Source organism: Rhipicephalus microplus, unplaced genomic scaffold (genome assembly GCF_043290135.1).
Source record: "Rhipicephalus microplus isolate Deutch F79 unplaced genomic scaffold, USDA_Rmic scaffold_15, whole genome shotgun sequence".
NCBI lineage: Eukaryota > Metazoa > Arthropoda > Arachnida > Ixodida > Ixodidae > Rhipicephalus > Rhipicephalus microplus.
The window spans coordinates 1988027-2007944 of record NW_027464588.1 but is presented as its reverse complement, the minus strand read 5'-3'; the positions used below and the strand labels follow the sequence as shown (position 1 = coordinate 2007944).

The following is a 19918-nucleotide window of genomic DNA, read 5'->3' as shown; positions in this document are numbered from 1 at the left end:
GTTGCTGGGTCTCCAAAGCAGTTCTTAATTTCCTCCACAAACTGGTCCCAGGTTGTGAATGTGTCTTCATGGTTCTCAAACCATACCAGTGCCGTGAAATCGAGGAAGAGCCCCACGTGAAACAGCTGCCTAGCCGCATTCCAACCGTTCGAACGGCTCACCCGCTGATAGTGGCTTAGCCATTCGTCCACGTCATCGCCCGGTTTCCCTGTGAAGGTTCGCGGCTCCCTGTAGTGGTAGGGCGACGTCCTTGCGGCTGGTTGCTGGTTGTCTCCGTCCGAGCTCATTTCTTGAGGTAATGGTGCCAAACCCGCTAGTCGACGGCTGCGGCGAAGCTCGTGTAGCGGTTCCGTCGTTAGGGGACGGTGCCTCTCCGGTATCACTTGGTAGTAGCTAGCTTACCCAGCACCTTCCACCACAATTGTGACGATGGAACGCGTTTATTTACAATATGGGTAATGCAGAGGTGTAGCTCAGCCAAGGATCCACAGCGTCGCTCGCGAGCCAGTGGAGTCTCTTTCTCCTCTTCGTCGAATCTTCGCTAGCACGTTTCAATATTCTTGTAGCGGAGGTATTATAAAAACTTTTGAAGGTACATTGCAACACTTTTTGAGCATGGTCAACAAACGCTGCCGAGAGGTAGTTGAGGCTTGGTGTGATACTTGGCGTGAGAATACTCACGGCAAGTATTATAGCGTCGCACGTGACCTGAAATTTACAATAAATCCTCAAATTCTGCTAAAACTGAAAAATTTACCCCGATTGTCAGCCATTGACTGATTTGAGCATGGCCCGCTCGGTCGTTACTCGTGCTTCCGCGGAAGGCCGCGACTCGTCCGCGCCTGTGCGCACAATCGCATGGTAAAGCCACGTAAACGAAGATAAAACAAAAAAGAAGTTCAAGATCACGAAACGTGAGTCAAGTTTTTTTATCATGCTATTCCTCCGTGGTTAGCGTCCAGCGCTTGCGGCGGGACGAGAGAAGAGATAATGCAACTGCAGCGTGCGACAAATCTTTGTAACCACGCTCTTACTGGACGGATTCTGTAAGCTTTTGCTGTGATGAATTCGTGAGGCAGAACTGAATTAATTTCATGGCTAGTTAAAAAAGTGTCACAGGGCCCCTTTATGTATCATCGTTCGCACAGCTACCAAATACTTCAAGTGCTTTTCATGCCACTGAGCCGATCCGGGAGTCCATAATCATTTTCTTGGTCTTGGAAATTACAAAAATTCTTTTTAGTTGATACAATAGTAAAATTGTTGGGCTCGAACTTCGTGCGTTCCCCGAATACCTTATGTTACCCACCCCGCGGCCGGCGACCCCTCGCCAACAAGGAAGCAGGGCCACCGGAATGCGGGACGATGACTGTCTGCTGGCCACAAAGGACGCGACAACTCCCGTGCCGTTGTCGGGCTCAATTATGGCACCTTACAGGAGACCAAGCCAGGCTGCAGGTGGCCGGTACACGTGGAAGGTACACGTACGCGTCCGCCGGACAATCAAAATCAGCGGAGGCGACGGCATTGGCGCAGGAGCCAATTGTATTGATGGCCTGTCAACCCGGCATCGCGGGAACTTACTCGGAGGCGCTTTTCCACGACCTGGCAACGCCCGTCGTTGATCATTCCGGGAACCGGTGTGAAAGAAACCTGAGCGACGGCTGAGAACCGATGAGTGGGCAAGAGGCGGTGGGTCTTCGAGGTGGTGGCGAGGAGAGACACATCTGTGCGTTTTGATTGGACTGTAAGAGTGGTTGAATTGGGAGACAGGGGATAAAACCAGGGGTGCAGGAACAGTGAGGAGAGAAGAGAAACGAATAAACGTCTCTATATCCAGGTGATGTCGGAGCGGTCGTTTCCTCAAAGTGCCAGCAGATGAAAAGTTCTCGTCTTCGGCTTCCTTGGCGGCAGTAGCAAATGTCGCGCAACAAGCGAGAGGCGAGTGGAAAGAACCAAACGGAACGTAACTGGCGCATTCGAGCAGGATCGGCATGGCTGAACTGAGGAGGACAGCGGGGAGCGACATCGGCCGAGACTGACGACAACCACCTTCAACTGACTACCACGCTGCGGGATCAATGAAGCAAGGCTAGTCCACCGGATTCCGAGGAGGAAGAGCGCACCGCAAGGCTACTTCAGACGGGTACCTCTTGATTTTCTGTTGGGCGCAGGCGATGACAAAGCATTACAACTTGCGAGACAGAGAAAGGGACAACTCGGAAATGAACGGGGACGGGGCAGGAAACTTGCAGGCGTTGGGAGTCGCCGACAGCGGCACGGGGGGTCATGGTAGTGGCACGTCAGATACGGCGTCGGAACAGCAGCTAGCGCTGCTCCAGCTTCAATTAAAAATTGCTGAGGCGGAAATGGAGAAGCAGCGCTTGATGCTGGAAAGCCAGAGGCTACGAGCCCATAATGGGGCAGAGTCCAACGAGAGCGATGACAGCGTAGCGCTTGGCGGAAGGTCACAGGAAGACAGGCGACTGAAATTTGCAAGCTTGTTAAAAGGTGTACTGGCACCAATGCCGAACCAAGAGGCACTTGTGCCAATGTGGTTCGAGGATGTTGAGGCAACGCTCGAGTCGTATGACGTTCCGAGCGAATAGTGGGCCGGGCTAGTTTTGCCACAGTTGAGTGAAAGGGCACGCGGGCTGCTGTGCAGGCTTACAGCAGAGGAGCGCAAAGCTTATGTTAAGCTCAAGTCAAGCATTTTGGAGGGTCTCAGGCTTTCGGCGGCGGAGTACAAGAGGCTGTTTGCGGGATCGAAAAAGGGAGAAAGGGAGTCTTGGGATCAGTTTGCCGTACGCCTTGAGAATTATTTCGACTATTATGTCCAGAGTTCAAAGGTAGGCACGTTCGAGGAACTCAAGCAGCTAGTCGTCGCGGATCGCTTGAAAGAATGTTTGAGCCCGGAAGCGAGAGCGCATGTCATTTGTAATCAACAGGAGTACTTTTTGCAGCACAGTGGCGTGGCTAGGCTCGCGGAGAGATTCGAGGAGAGCGAAAAGTGCAAGGCAGCACAAAAGAAGGCAAATGTAAAGGAGTGGCAAAAGAAAGCTAAAACAGCGGTAGATACACCCACGGAAGGAAAAGGGAAAAGGCGATGTTTCGAGTGTAAGGGTGCCGACCACATTGCCAGGAATTTCCCCAATAAGGGCTCAGGTGCAAGGCAAGGCACTAGGCCAGCAGGACAAGAAAACGGTCCAGTAGTCGCGAGGGTGACGGCTTCTGCATTCGGGTCAGAAATAGCAATGACAGACAGGTTGCGGCAGCGTAAAGAGCAGAAACAACCCTCACTGGAAACTGTAACGCTTAAGAGTTCAGGTCGATCATTAAACGCTGTGGTAGACTCAGGAGCGGAGGTGAGCGTCATCAGAAAGGCAGTGGTACCTCAGTACGATGGTACGGGTTCGCAGATAAAGTTGACGGGAGCGTTCGGGCAACAGGTAACCACTGAGTTGGCTTTTGTGCCGCTCATAGCTACTGAAGGAAGTCCTTACGTGATGTCCGAGGCGGTGCAGTCGGCCGTGCTTTGTGCAATCACAGATAAGCTGCTAGACGGCACGGACGCGCTGATCACGCCCAACGATTACGCACAGCTTCTCGAGGAAAGGGTTAAACGTGACATAGTGTCAGACGAGTGTTCAGCAGTCGAGGAGACCGAAGCTATTGTAGAGCTGTCGGATGAGGCATGCGAGGGGCAACGGGCGATGGCAGGCGTCATAACCGCGGAGAGCAACAGCGAAGGTTCCGAGCCGGTCAAAAGCAAACGACAGGAGTTTCGTGAGGCTCAGGAAGCAGACCCGGCTTTGCGAGATGCTTGGGCGCAGGCAAAGGCCGGAACGCATGGTACGCTAGTTCAAGACGAGCTATTGTATCATCAGGAACACCTCGCGGGTCGCATTTGCAAACAGCTAGTGCTACCATCGCACAGGCACAAAGAAGTGCTGAAAATGGCTCACGATTCACCATGGGCAGGTCATTTAAGAGAGCGGAAAACACTACAACGAGTGAAAAGCTCATTTTACTGGCCGCAGATGTCACGAGATGTAAAGGAGTACGTAGGACGCTATAACTTGAGGGCCACAGACAAACAGTTTGTCACAGGGGACCAAGTACTATGGCTCGAGAAGGAAGGAGAGGGGAAGCTAGTGGCGAAGTGGAAGGGACCGATCACAGTGGTCGAGAAACTGCGACCGTACAGTTATTTAGTTGAGCTCGAGGACGGTTCACGCAGAACCATTCACGCTAACAAGCTTCGCGCATATGACTCCCGAGTAACTGCAGTAGGAGTGATATTCGAAGGCGATCAGGAATTTGGAGAGGTTCCGGTCCCACCATGCGGGCTAGAGGCGCAAGCGACGCTGCAGCTTGATGAGGTAGCACACCTGGAGCCCACACAGAGAGAACAGCTGCGAGACTTAATCGCGAGGCACCCGAGGGTACTCGCAAACAAACCCGGCACCTGCAAAGTGGGAATCCATAAAATACGAATCAAAGCAGGAGAGCAACCGAGACGCGCATACCCTTACAGAGTGCCGGTGGCGCTGGTGAACGAAGTAGAGAGGCAGGGAAATGAGCTCCAGCAGTGGGTATTGATATACCCGGTGGAAAGTCCGCACGCGTATCCACTGGTCTGCGTATCAAAGAAGGACGGTGGCATCCGCATTTGTTGCGATTACAGGAGACTTAACGAAATAACAGAGACAGACGCATTTCCCATGAGCGTGGCGACTGATCTGTTATACCAAGTAGCGAAGGCTAACTACATAACTCTGCTAGACATGTTCAGGGTTTACTGGCAAATACCGCTCGACAAAGACGCGCAGGTTTGTACTGCTTTTGCCACTCCTTCAGGCCAGTACGCATGGAGAGTGATGCCCTTCGGGTTAAAGAATGCCGCCAGTACCTATCAGAGGGTCATCAATAGTGTACTGGCTCCGCATAGACCTTATGCTTGCGCTTACATTGACGATGTAGCGATATACTCCGAGAACTGGAACGAGCACCTGGAACATTTAGACAAGGTGCTTGTGTCCCTAGCGAAGGCAGGGTGGACGCTCAACGTAAGCAAATATCGGTTTGCACAACAAGAAGTAAAATTCTTGGGGCATATTGTGGGATCAGGCAAGCACGGGGCCAATCCAGAGGTCAGGGCGATAAAGGAGATCCCGGCTCCCGAAACAAAGGGACAGCTTCGTAGTTTCTTAGGGCTAGCCAACTATTATAGGGACTACGCGCCCGAGTACTCCAAAGTCGTTATGCCTCTGACTAACCTAACTGGCCGACGTATTCCGCAGAAATTACCTTGGAATACGGAGGCGCAGGAAGCTTTTGACAAGGTGAAAAACTATCTAGTGCAGGCGTCGGCGTGGCAGGCACCAGACCCGGGGAAAGAATTTATCCTCGCCACAGATGCATCCGATTACGCCATGGGTGCGTGCCTGGCACAGCAGGATCTGGTGGGCAAGGAGCGCCCTATCGCTTTTCTGAGCAAGAAGCTTAGCCCGGCTCAGACCCGATGGGCCACAATAGAAAAGGAAGCTTATGCAATCATTTGTGCACTGGGGAAGTTGGATGCTTGGCTGTTTGGCGCTAAAATCAAGGTGATTACCGATCATAACCCACTCAAATTTCTGACTCTAACCACTCCGCAGAGCACTAGGCTGACACGCTGGGCGTTGGCACTACAGAATTATAACCTGGAAATTGAACACAAAAAGGGGTGTCTAAACGCTAATGCCGACGCAATGTCGCGGTTAGTGACTCCTAACGATGACGCAGAAAAGGGACGGCGAGTTAAGGGGGGTGTATGCTTTGTTAGCACGTGCGCGCGACGGAGTCAACGAGGTACGAGTGACAGTTGGTGCCTCACGTGTCGAGCCAGTGAACATGTGTGCATATGTGGTTGTGTTTGTGTCGCATGTCATAGATACAGTGCAACACAGTTGGAGGGGAGGTGTTGGGCTCGAACTTCGTGCGTTCCCCGAATACCTTACGTTACCCACCCCGCGGCCGGCGACCCCTCGCCAACAAGGAAGCAGGGCCACCGGAATGCGGGACGATGACTGTCTGCTGGCCACAAAGGACGCGACAACTCCCGTGCCGCTGTCGGGCTCAATTATGGCACCTTACAGGAGACCAAGCCAGGCTGCAGGTGGCCGGTACACGTGGAAGGTACACGTACGCGTCCGCCAGACAATCAAAATCAGCGGAGGCGACGGCATTGGCGCAGGGGCCAATTGTATTGATGGCCTGTCAACCCGGCATCGCGGGAACTTACTCGGAGGCGCTTTTCCACGACCTGGCAACGCCCGTCGTTGATCAATCCGGGAACCGGTGTGAAAGAAACCTGAGCGACGGCGGAGAACCGATGAGTGGGCAAGAGGCGGGGTCTTCGAGGTGGTGGCGAGGAGAGACACATCTGTGCGTTTTGATTGGACTGTAAGAGTAGTTGAATGGGGAGACAGGGGATAAAACCAGGGGTGCAGGGACGGTGAGGAGAGAAGAGAAACGAATAAACGTCTCTATATCCAGGTGATGTCGGAGCGGTCGTTTCATCAAGGTGCCAGCAGATGAAAAGTTCTCGTCTTCGGCTTCCTTGGCGGCAGCAGCAAATGTCGCGCAACAAGCGAGAGGCGAGTAAAAAGAACCAAACGGAACGTAACTAAAATTAAATAATGTTTCCCCTGGAGTTGTTTTCAAGTAAACTTCTATAAAATATTATTATAATACTTTTTTGAGCGTATTGGTTCGTACTCTTGAATATAATATTGTTGTTGCGATAGTAAATATGTGGACAGTCTCGGCTGGATTTCGCCGCTGACGTCGTCGTGGGCGTCGGCGTCATGTATCGAACACACGCACACACACACACGCACGCACACGCGCACACACACACGCACACACACACACACGCGCGCGCACGCACGAACACACGCTCGCACACACACACACATGCTCGCACGCACAAACACACGCACATGCATAGACACACGTACGTACGCACACACACATACACGCACGCACACACACACGCACGCACGCGCACACACACACGCACACATACGCACACACACACGCACACACACACACACACTATATATATATATATATATATATATATATATATATATATATATATATATATATATATATATATATATATGTATGTATGTATGTATATGAAAACGCAAGAAAGAAAAACTCCTAAGCATTTCCCCGAGGGTGAACATGGAACACTATTATATTTATTAATCACACTATGGTGTCTTTATGGTGTAATGGTTCCTGGAAATCGCAATTTGATCACACGGGGGAGTTTACCTTAACTCACTGGCGAATGCCAACGGATTTTAACTTTACTGCCCCTCACGACCCGCCTCGGCGGGAGACTGAGAGAGAAGGTGGGCGCGAGAGAGAGAGGGGTGTGCGCGCAGCTGCAGCGAGCGAGGAGAGCGGAGGAGCGAGCGAAGGGGGAGGGGGTATAAGGCGCGTTACTGACACCGGTATCAGCCTCGCGTCCGTGGCTTATTCGGTAGAGCGTCGCGCTGCGGCCCGCCAAGTCCTCTTCCTTTTAAAGATAGAGAGAAGACTGCGGACGCCGCCGACGGCTGTGGATGGTTTGGGGTCACTTATAAAGTGTATTCACACTTTAAAAAAATTCAGAAGAAGGACTCCAGCCTACGTAATCGAATGTGGGAACTCTGCGTCGTGAATTCGAGGCGTTAACCACTGTGCCACTGAGGGGTACCTCCTCCAACCTTCACACGGCATGCTTTTTACATCTACCACTTACCGCTGTTGGCAGGCATCTCGGAGAGAGGTAGGGAGGGAAGAAATATCGTGTTTTCAGCATTATCAGCAAGATGGCGCAATAAGTGCGTAGTGGCTCTCATCTCTCACGCGTACTTTGGCCCGTGAAGGGGAGGGGAGTGGAGGAGATAGAAACTCTCATTTCTCGCACGCCCTCATCTCACAGTGAAGAGGATCATACGTCTCGGCTGGCGTTGGGCTTGCACTGGAAGGATTTTGTTGTAGTTACGGGGCGCACAAAGGTCACTGCAATCGTTGCACAGCCTCCATTTGCGAAAAGGGCGCGGTTCTCAGACACAGTGAAGTAACAACTAAAACGCTTATTCGCGTTCATCTGTGTACCTGTCAGTAATTTTCGTGCGTCGTTCGTGCGTGAGAAACGCGGGGCACGTTCCCATCTGCTCATCATTCTGCGCGTGACCTTCTAATTTGTTTCTATCGCGTTCATTGCTTCGCCTTTGCGGCAGAGCTGTGGCTTTCTTTAGCTAAAAAAAAATGGCCGCATATCCACGGAGTGAATGATGGAGGGTGGGGCGAAGCATCCATCCGTCGAATCGTTCTTGCTTCCATCCGTCCATGCGTCTGTCTGTGTGACCGTCCATGCGTGCATCCGCCTGTCCGTGCGTGTATCTGTTCTTGCGCTTGCACGTCCATCTGTGCGTCCGTCCCTGCGTTCGTCCATGCATCCGCCCCTGCGTCCGTCCATGCGTCCATCCGTCCATGCAGCCATCCGAGCGTCCGTCCATGCATCTGTCTGTGTGTCCGTTCATCCATCTAATCAACACTCCAAGTAGCACCATCTCGCATCTTTTCATCACATATTCCGCATAGAAGCACCGCCATCCAGCGGACATTCCAAGGACTAAACAAGAGGTGGCACACGCACACTTTCTTACGGCTTGCGCTTCGTGCGTACTTATCACCTTTAACCACCTCGAGTTCATGGTATATACTAGTTCACTGTATTCATGACACTGCGGCCCAACGCTCGCTAAATCTTTCTAAAACCAAGGAAGTTATGCCCAGCGAGTATAACGTAGCAACCCTTTCTTGTCAGATAGTGCTCAATGTACATGCCAATGGCTGTAAGGGGGAATGAGAGAAAGGAGAATTCGGCTTTTAGTGAACGCGCACGCTGCGAATTTTTCGTTGTTCAACATCGCACAGAAGAAATCTCTCACCGGCACCACCTTGGTGGTCAAAATGTAAGATTTGTTACACACTACGACTACTACTACAACCACGAGGAACAAACGAGTGCCACTACTAAGGAGCTTCGCCCCTAAAACAAGAGACACAAAAAAGCACATTGACGTTTAGTCGTTTTATTTTCTTGCGTCCCGTTTTCAAGTGCTCATATTTATTCCAATCTACACAAGGTCTCTTAGTGTACGCCAAACTATGAGCTGGCTCCTAAAAATCTGGGATTGTTCACAAAGTTCTCTGCGCCTATGGCGACAGAGTACTCGTTTAATGCACGGTAGAACTCGCAAGTCCCGTGGAACCTATCCTGCTTCGGGATACGTATTCCACATACACCATCACTGAAAATTGAGGGGATGGCGGGCTCCAGCGCTGTTACGACAATTTCTGACAGCAAGCTTATAAACGTGCAATTACCAGGGAAATTTCGCAGTTAGCTGGTGTTCTTGCTCTTTTTTTGTGTTTGTTAATAAAATACATTCACACGAAAGAATAATCGTTTTCGGTCCATTGTACTATTATTGCTATCGCCGAATGCAGCCACGTAAACCCATTTGATTCATGACCGCGTGTTGCAACTACCAGCTCTTTCAAGATGCTTTAAACATATAAACTAGAATCGTCAGAGTAATAAGTAAATATAAAGAAAATAATGACTGGGACTGGGACAGTAAAAGGGGCAATTTCGAAGTAGGTGACCTCGTAAAAAGTGCAATCGAATGCAACATTCTTACAAATTTATTCTAAAATGTTCCTCAGTATGCTGGCTTGCGCCTCACAAACCAAAAGTGTATGCAGATGTCGTCACAACTGCAGATCATATGATTTAGAAACGGGTGCAGTTTCTGTACGAAACTGACAAGAGCGACATAGATGTTCTAGAACTGTCCGCACTGTATTTGGTGAATTCTGTAAAAAATATATATGCACCCACGCCCCTCTCTGTCATCAGAATTGGTATAACGTGAAAGGGAAACGTGCCTTCACAAAAGTAGTTGCTTATTTACACTGCATTGATGTATTAGAGCTACTACAACGTCTATTAGGTTGGCACATATATAGCACCGCTTGATGTTGACCCACCCACTTCGACCTTTGCGGCTGCTGAAGTAACGAACATATACCCGGACACCAAATATGGTGAATCCTGCGCAAATATGACAGCAACAAGCACATAATAAACTAAATCCCCGTGCGCACTGCATGAAAGCATCGCGAAATGCGAAGGAAACGGCTTTGGAACTCTCTCTCCCGGCTGTGATTCTATACAAGGTAAGCGCGAAACCTGGTGCGACAGCCAGGAGGGTGTTGGAAAGCAATACTTTAATATGGGTGAATGCTGTAAAGGAGCCTTATTAGAGCCGCCTCTTTACGGTGTGTGAAAACTTTGACAATACTACACTTCTGTTGTAGAGGTGTCGAATGGGACGGTAATAGCATTGCCTGGGGTAATAGCGAAAGCAAAAAATAACTTGACTTTTCCGTTTCTATACACTCACTATACTAATGTATAAGTGTGAATAAGTTAGCTTTTTGGTGGTAAAGAATTCACAGAGCTTCGATATACGTAACTACTCACGATTGACAAATATATAGAGACAAACTGACAAAGAAAGCCTGACCATTAACAATGTTGCTATGAGTGATGTATTGAATACGTGAAATATATAGACCAACCTCTCCCTCACTTTTTCTTTGTTTATTGCACTGCAAAGACAAGTGGAGCATTATTTCCGCATTTTTTAGCTGTCTGCCAGGTGCAGAATCAGGGAGTCTGTCTACTCATGATTTGATGGCATGGTATTTTTTCGCCCGTATGAACGAAGCATCTGTTCCAGTACATTCCTACGGGACCCTAAAGCTTCGCCTTTAAGAGTCCAACGCGATAGTGATATTCGGTTCCCAGTGCGTACTTCTGACATTCAGTGCATGGAACCTTTTCGAAATTGCTATGCACCCCCTATACGTGGCCTTAAGGGAAGAGGCACAGTAGCATGTGCGACTTGTGTAGTGGGTTACCGGCTTTCAACCACGAAGTCATTATGACAATCACATTTTCTGACGCCCGATGGCAATGGGCGCTTGTAGCACGCATTGTTATTGCAATGGTTCATGTTGTATTCTGAAGCATGTATACAGGATGCATGTGCTTGTGAAGCCCGAAAGCTACTTTCACGGCCTTTCCAAGCACAGGAAGTTATTTTCACTTTATTCACAAGCACAGGCAGGATTGTGTGGTAGATTACCCGCTTGCCACACAAATTACCCGGGTACGATCTTCACTCTGACCCAAGATTTTTATTATTTATTCTATTTCCATCGTTCTTAATTTTTGAGTCACGCATAAGGTAACGATTTTTTGCTCAGAACGGTTGACGCCGACTCCAACGCCGGAATTTGTGCGAAACGAATTCTTTCACGCTATCGCGTTAATGAGAGAAAATGACAACGAATATGGGTAAAGGAGAAGGCGAAGGAGGGACGTACAGAAACGTATCGACATTACTGAATGTAACATAATCAAATGTGAAACCTGAGTTGGTTGGTTGAGATAGCTGCACTCAAGAGCAATTCCAGTGCTCACAAATTTCTCCACACGTAATAATGCAATATTAGTTGGGGTTTAGCGCCCTAATACCACAATACGATTTTGAGGCATGCCGTACTAGAGGGCTGCCGAGATTTCGGCCACCTTGGGTTTCTTCACGGGCCTCAAGAACTTTCACCGGTATCGAAAATTTGGCCACCACTGCCAGGACTGCAATCATTAAATCACCGTGGTGGGTCATTCCTCAAGCGTGGCTGTGTTTGTTTCTATAGCACACGAAGTAACAAAAGCTGCAGCGCAGTCAATTCGCCAAGTGTGGAAAGCATTGTGGAAAGTAATACAATCTAAAGCACAGGTAATTCAACAAAGCTTTGTGACCACTACCACTGTTTCTGTTTTTATGTGTCCTTTTTCGTCAATCTGTTCTCTTTTTAAAACACTGCTGAATGACAGGCACGGATGGAACAAAGCTGTTTTAACAAGACTGTTTGCTGGCCTAGTTGATATTTAGTTAAGTGCATATTTCAGCCGCGAAATAAACGCACAAAAATTGGAAACACACGACGACAGGATCTTCACAGTATTCTCATCGCAATTTTTTTACCAGTTCTTCATCATGTGATGAATGATGCGTCTTGACTTTTTTAGCATCTTTTCGGCTATACATGCAACATGCAACATGATACTTCAGGTGAACAATGCGAAGTCAGCCATACAATGTCAATCGCAGCATACTTCGCAGGCGAGCACTGTCTCCACTGGACGGAGCAACATAACCAGAAGGGCAACTCACTTCAGGTGGCGTAGGTTCCCCTCAGGCAAAAAACGTACGGTTCTTCTACGTTTTGTTTTAATGGCTAAACTATGATTGATATCCTTGGCCACCTATTCGCCCATTCACAGTGCATTGTGGTCAAACAGCTTTACTTGGTCTTCTAAGCCATCTCTGCACACGTAATCTCCTCATATAGCGTAAAGATCTCCTCGTAGAGGGATGACGGAATGTTAAGTGTGTCGCGAAGCATTGAGATGAGTATAAAGTAAAGCACCCTAAAACCCGATTACCCTAAAAGTAACAAGAGCCCACAGTGAAGAACAGGGTTGAAGACACTCAATAACACAGCGCTGAACTTACAACTTCGTCAACTACGAACAGTAATATATCCTATGAGCGTAACACATGACTAACATAATTTTTGTCATGTAGACATATAGAGATAATTGTTGGTGTTTTACGTCCCAGAGCTATGATTACGAGGGGGCTGTAGTGGGGGGCTGTAAAAACTTACCCTCAGGTATTCCTAATTATGCGCCTAAATGCAAGCACATAAGCCTCTAATGCTTGAGCTCTATCGAAATGAGGCCGCTATGGCCGAGATTCACAATAGCGACCTTCTCGCCAACAGTCGAGAGCCATGGCCACACCCTCGTGGGTGCATGTGGTGGGCACATTTAGGCATCGTTTCCCCTTGTACATATTCTTCGTCGGTATGTATTATAACTTGATTCGCGGCTTTATTTGCTCATAAAAAATTTTTCTCGCTTTTATACGGTTTCATATGTTTTCTGTCCGCAATGTTGCATCAACAAGCCCGAATCATCGGTATGCATACGGTATGCATTGAGACCCGCACATGCGTTACATAAACCACCAAACTTTTTTGTGGGTGAAGCTCCATAAGATCTAGCTCTGTCAGCCGTTTTGGACATGGTATAGAAGCATTGCTGTAGTCTAAACATGTATGAGTCATAAGAAAGTTTTGCGATAGACTACAAGCTAACTATCAGGTAAGAGATCACAGTTCCTCGGCAAACATAACCTATTGAGAAGAGCATTGATGAATCGATCTCTACTAAAATGTGCCTAGATGTCGAGGCTTCTCTAGAAAATTTGTAATACAAAGGCACACGTCGAGCGCTATACGTCCCAAAAAATAAGACAGTTTGGAATTATATTTTGCCACCAGTAAACGATTGGTAATTGAATTCCCTTTCGAGGCATAGCCTCCACTCCAAAATTTCTGCTAAATTTTGCCTGAACTGCTAAGATGACTGGGAGGTGAAATGAATTTGAATTTTTATATATACGTTATGTCCCTCAGTTCACAATATATGGGGCAACGATAGGGTTATGTGCAGTTATTCACTGATACAATATTCAGATATTCCCTCGTCATGAATCACTTTGTGAAGATGCGCGGATTTTTTTTCCTTTCTCCCTGCCCTCCAAGACTAAGACCTCGCAAGGTGTAAATACACGCTCACGCCACCCCACCACACCTTTACAAGAGCATCACAGAGTGGCATGATTAACTCTTGCTGAATACAGTTGCGTCACAGGAAAATCATAGCTCACGTAAAGAGAGCGGCCAGCAGGACCGTCAGGAGAAAAAGCAATGTCACCGCCACGGACACCATATTCGCTAGAAGCCGCGTGGGTAGGGTTGCGTTCAATCGGTGCAAAAGGACAGCGTGTTTTCGGCTGCGCGAGCAAGCACCCGCGGATCACTGGGAAAGCCAGCTGCCTCGTTTTTGGTGACGTCTATGAGAGACAGAAGGACGATTGCGCATCTAGTCCGGTGTATGGCAGCTGTCGCGTGTGTTGCACTCTCGGGTCTTCAAACCAATGACTTCCAAAGCATGAACGAATACGTCTTTGCATTTATCATCGATGTCATGCTCCTCAAAAACATTTGACAGGGCAAAAAAAAACAAACGAAAACGCTGATCCTGTACTGAGCACCGACGAGCTTCTTCCTTTAATAACACGTAATGACTCTCCGTCGTCTTTTTGTTTGATGTCACAGTTTTTTTTTTTATATATCGAAGAGTACATTCGCATGAACCACGTTTGCCATACCACCCGCCCAAGCAATCGGAGGTCCCAAATTCTTTTTTCGCATATATAGGAACGACGATAATGGGGACGTAATATGGATAGAATCTTCAATACCACTGAGATATGGCATTGACGGAATATTGACCTAGCTGGAGCAGCCGTCGTTTAACGTTTTGGGTTAGGAAAAAAAATTAGATTATTCAGAGAGTGCGAACAGGTGCTAACGAGAGTCATGTCTCGATGATGAGTGCTATTCCAAAATGATAAAGCCAGAAGATGCTATATAACTTGTGAATGGCTGCTTAGTTCACAGTTCTGTAAAGTTAGTAGCAAATATTTTTGTTTTCGGATCTTCATCACAGTCTATATTGCACGTTCCTTTTCTCAAGTTTTGTTGTCGCCCCAGTACACTACGTAATTCTCAGCGCAAACTGCGCCTGCAGTCTTCGAGAAGCTCCAGGACTGTAGTAGGTCAATTTTATAAGATCACGCCCACTCCGTGAACTATACAGATCATTCTGGTGCTACGTCACCGCTAGCGATAACGCTAGAACATTCCACGGCAAGTGTATAAATGACAACGCGCTTCGCCGCTTGTCAGTTGATTGACGGCTGATGATCCGTTCGCCGCTATCAAAGCAGGTTTGCTACTGTGATCCGACTTTCCGTTTACCGGGCACAGTTCCGCTCAAATAAACAGTTTAACCTTCAATGTACTATCTCTTTCTTTGTCGACGTCACGACCCTGTCACGATATTCATGGTAGAAGCGAAAATATGTTTCCTGTGTGTACACGCATTTGGTACTTCATAACGTCGCTGTAAAAATTAAAAAAGTTGATATGTAATGGCCTGTAACTATTCCATCTGTGATGTTGCTCTTATTTGATAATAAAGAACACAAGATGGTTCATTTATAAAAACTGTTCATTCGTATGGTGTTTATAAATACTACGAAAAAAAAGACTTAGGTGTTCCTCAGTGAACATAAAATATTTACACACTCAAAAATAAATTACTTTTCAAAACCAAGAAAGGTAAGCATGCATGCTTAATAGACGCTGTTATTATATACTTACTTCGCACGCTTACTTAGCGATGAAGCGCAGTAAGGCCCCATCTGCTCGTTTGTTAGCACAGCCCACTCGTCTATCACCAGCGGTATCCAGAGGCTCTAAAAGCACAAAAAAATGCTGATTGAGTTGGCGTGTTATCACCTCACTCTTTCCGTAGCATTCTTCCGCTGCTTTCACAAATATTTCGCAAGTCAGCAATGTCAAGCAACAACCCTTTGCATGCTGTCTGGAGAAATAAAAAAACCACAAATACAAAGCGGAAGAACCATGTGGCTTCAGTACGGTTTGGTGACGTATACGTGAACATATTGGCGGTCTCAGATTGGTGATACAATATTTATGCTATTAAGCTACTATCAGTTACAACCTATGAGTAAATGCAAGTTCCACACCCACAGGTCCTGTCCTTCGCGTGTGACACAGTCGTGCTGAGCTAGTGTGCACTGCGTGTTTTGTCAATAATGTAAGTACTGTGCATACTTAACATTGAATGTACGTCGCTACATAAAAAAACATTCAGGTTTTGCTGAACAGTGATGTCATATAATGACTTGACAAGAACTTTATTCATTATTGCGAAAAAATTGATCAAAAGAGCTCAAGGGCTCCCATGAAATCAGTGGCTCCACCCAGCAGTGATGTCATATTCTCCGACGAATTTCGCCAGTACCTTCAGTATTTCGTCCAAAAAGCAATATTGATGAAAAATAACTGATAATAATGCCAGTGAAAACATGGAAGATGGTATTTCCTGAAATGTTTATACAAATGTAAAGAAAGTGAAGTGCACAAAAAGCTAACTTCACGGTGAGTTTGCACACTCACCACCATAGGCGTTACTAGGTGACTTCCAGTTGTCCAGATCTCAGGACCTACCCAGGCGATCCTCACTTTCTTTAACTTTTTAGCGAACCTTGCACTGATGACAAAATCGTCGGCACCAGTGGCGACGAGAGCTGTAACACTGTGACCGTCGATGAGAACGTCGAGGCTGACAGTTCGTCGTCTCGCGTTGCTGTAAGAACGTGGCGTCGGGTCACGGCTGCGTCGGTTTGTTCCGCTGCTTCCATGGTGCGTCATCATGTCGTCTTCTCTACGTAAGGTTTCATCGTCAACGCTCTGTCTGGGTCACATCATGTTCTTCAGGTTTACATACATTATTAAGTGGCGAAGTTTTCTAACTTCGGCCTTCGTGCTTGGCTAGAGTGAATGAACAAGAATAAATGTCCGGCAGTTTTCCTCGGGCATAGACGGCACAGTTTGTGATCGTCTATTTATGAAACCCGGATGATGCGATGCTTTTCAAATAATATTGTGGTGTGGCGATGACATGGTATTTCTCAAGCTAGGCGCTTTCTTTGGCAAGATGATAAGTTTGCTGATATTCCCTGTTGGCCATTCAAGAGAGGCATTATTCAGTAGAAAAAAAAACACCATTTGTCACCACCAAACCACCAAATTTATCATTTATTCTTGCTAATAAAAGTTTACGCTTAAGTCATACCATAATACGCCACAATCTCTGACGGGGCGGCAAACTTGCGCGTGAACTTAAAGGCGGAGAAGCCATCTGAATTTTTTTTTTTTTGTGTCTGTTTTCACTTACCAGGCGCCTTCCCACCACAAGAGTCGTGCTTTCGGCATTGTGAAAGTTTAACATGTGAACACGAGAAACACCTCTCTTTTTTTCTTTGGGGATCATTTTCAAGGACTGCAGGTCTTGTTGAAGTTAGCGCCATTGAAACCTCTTGTGTCCACACACATGCCTCACACGAAGGATATAGGTGGGAATCACACATGCGACGTAGATATAGGTGGAAGCCTCATTTTGTTGTTTTGTTATCGTAAAATGGCTTCATTGGTGATCACATTATGTACGCAAAGTGTCTGCACAATCTTGTCTGACACAGACAAGCCACCAAGCCACATCGATGTGTTAATGGGTAATCTTCACTGAACCGGGATATCCATTTTCTAAAGCGGGAATATTGTCTCACGAACATTTTCAAGGCAAAACCAATGTTTTCCTTCTCAATTTATTCATTTGTTTATTTGTTTTATTTGATTTATTTGTTCATATGCTTATCATGCATTGACGGTCCTCAACTCAGAATGTATCTTACGCGGAACCAGGATATCGTTCTTAAAGTGTAGTTAAGTGTGCAGTTAGGATGGCTCGGGGCAAGCGATTGGTGCTTGTTGAAACACGTAACCAGTTGTTCGCACTTGCGCAACGGTTCCAACTGAAACATGTGTATTAGCAACACCAGAAGCTGATATGCGGCGCTGATGCTCGCGAGTATGCTGGCCGTGGGCACTGCTAGATAACTCAACTTCAGCACATGACAACTTACAACAATAGATGTTAACCCGACGTGACGGTTGTATTATAGGAGTATATATGTAATGTTTATAATATTGCGTAGGCAGCACTGCAACCACTATTTCCGTTTCAGGAAGATTAGCTTCTATTTGAAACGTAGTTACGACTCTTGGAGTAGCTCTGAGGCAAAATTCTTCATTGCCGTGGGGATAGGGTTTGATTTCAGCTGAGACCCTGACATGTCTTCATTGCATTCGTAGGGTCGACGCTACTGAAGTCGAGTATTTCCTAACTCTCGCGCGTTAAAATTTCCCATGTGTGTCCTCGTCGCTCCTCGGTGGACACTAAGTGTGAACCACCTGTGGCACATACCCGCATACGAGCGGACAGTGGCACATACCTGCCTGTGGGTATGTGCCACTGTCTGGCGGGAAGTGTTTGACAACGTACGCGACAAAATTGTGACGTTATTCATGCCTTGACCGGCGCGTCATATTTTGTCAAATCATCTTACCCTCCCCGACTAAATTTGGTTTCCGCCAAGTTAAGGGGGTGACCACGGGAGCACCCAAACGTAAGCGGCTGGATAGATAGATAGATAGATAGATAGATAGATAGATAGATAGATAGATAGATAGATAGATAGATAGATAGATAGATAGATAGATAGATAGATAGATAGATAGATAGATAGATAGATAGATAGATAGATAAATAGATAGATACGCTGAAGTTCGCTAAGAAATGCTTCACATTTAAAAGATAATTTATCTATCTATCTATCTATCCACATATAAAGCACAGGCTGCACATCCATATCGCGCGGCAAAACACTCGCGTTAACCTAATACACCGGCACGCACACGTCTGCTCCGGGAGAAACGCATTCACGCCACTGCGAAGTTTCTCGTACAGCTGTGCATGAAAGCGGTGCAGACCAGAGAGAGAGAGAGAAAAAGGAATGCAAAGAAAGGGCAGGGTGGCTAACCAGGTTGTACCTGGTTTGCTTCCCTAAATGGGTAAGGGGGAATGGTGAGGAAAAGAATAAACATACCAAGGAGGAAAAAGAAACCACAAGCGCGCACACATGTCCATGATCACCACGTACACTTGGACAGTCACAACTGGGAAGATTTGGAGAACAGTTCCTCTGCGGGTGTCTAAAAGTAGACTGGAATCTTCAAGAGAAGCTTGCAAGGAATGGCTTTAAGGATTACAGAACTTTCCGTGCATATTGAGCTCATAGAGTTGTTACTCCATTCAGGATAGCGTGTGTTGTACTCATGAGAGACCTCAGCACAGTAAGAGCTTGACGGTTTTCATACTGGAAATGCTCTGTGGGTGACGATGTGCACTGCAGGACATTCTGCACCAGCTCTTCATGGGTGCGTCGTAGTGGCAGTGAGGGCCACACCACCTCCGCTACTGATTTTAACTTTTAAAATGAATTATTAAATGAAAGCTATAATAAAAAAAGGACAACTCATGGCAGTTGCTGGGGATGCGGTGGGAAAAAGATGAGAAACCTCATTTCGTGCCTGCGCCATAGTCAGCCGAGCTCTCCTACTTTACTCGATGGAGATAATTTCGGCTATCATATATTGCAAACGCTTTCTGTGCTTCAAGACTTGACTGCATTAAATTTTGCCGACCTGTCATGTCGGTATACACACAAAGAGATTGCCAAGTATGGCTACATGGCGAGGCGGACATTCCCAATGCCACATTCAAAACTCAATAGAGCCCAGGCCATCTCATTGCGCTAACTTTAATTCCATTCGTGCCCGTCTTTAGCATACCTAAATGCAAGTTATCCTCACAAATTCCCTGATGCCACCTGCGCCGCTTGCGGGCAGAGCGCTACATTAGCACACATGCTCTGGGAGATACATAGATAGATCGCTTGGACCGACTTATAGCAAAGCCGAATGGGATGCGCTTCTGCGCAGCCCAGAACTTCAGGACCAAAGCCTGGCCGTCCAGTGTGCCCAGGACAGGGCCATTAGACTAGACCTTCTGGTCCCCATGTGGGAGTAGGCGGGTGACGCGTGGCAACCTCAGCGTCTGCACTAAACCATAATAAAGTTTTTCTCACTCACTCACTCACTCACT

General features: G+C 47.2%; 1 protein-coding gene across 2 annotated transcripts in view; it reads right to left on the bottom strand.

Annotated features, from left to right (window-relative positions):
* LOC119173747 (cytochrome P450 3A24) overlaps window positions 1–14044 on the bottom strand; it is a 108294-nt gene extending 94250 nt beyond the window's left edge. For both annotated transcript variants that reach the window (XM_075883128.1, XM_075883129.1), the window contains exon 1: window positions 13926–14044. In XM_075883128.1, the coding sequence (XP_075739243.1) occupies window positions 13926–13987 (62 nt within the window). In that variant the 5' untranslated portion in view covers window positions 13988–14044. The remainder of the gene's footprint in view (window positions 1–13925) is intronic.
* Between the last annotated feature and the right edge of the window lie 5874 nt (window positions 14045–19918).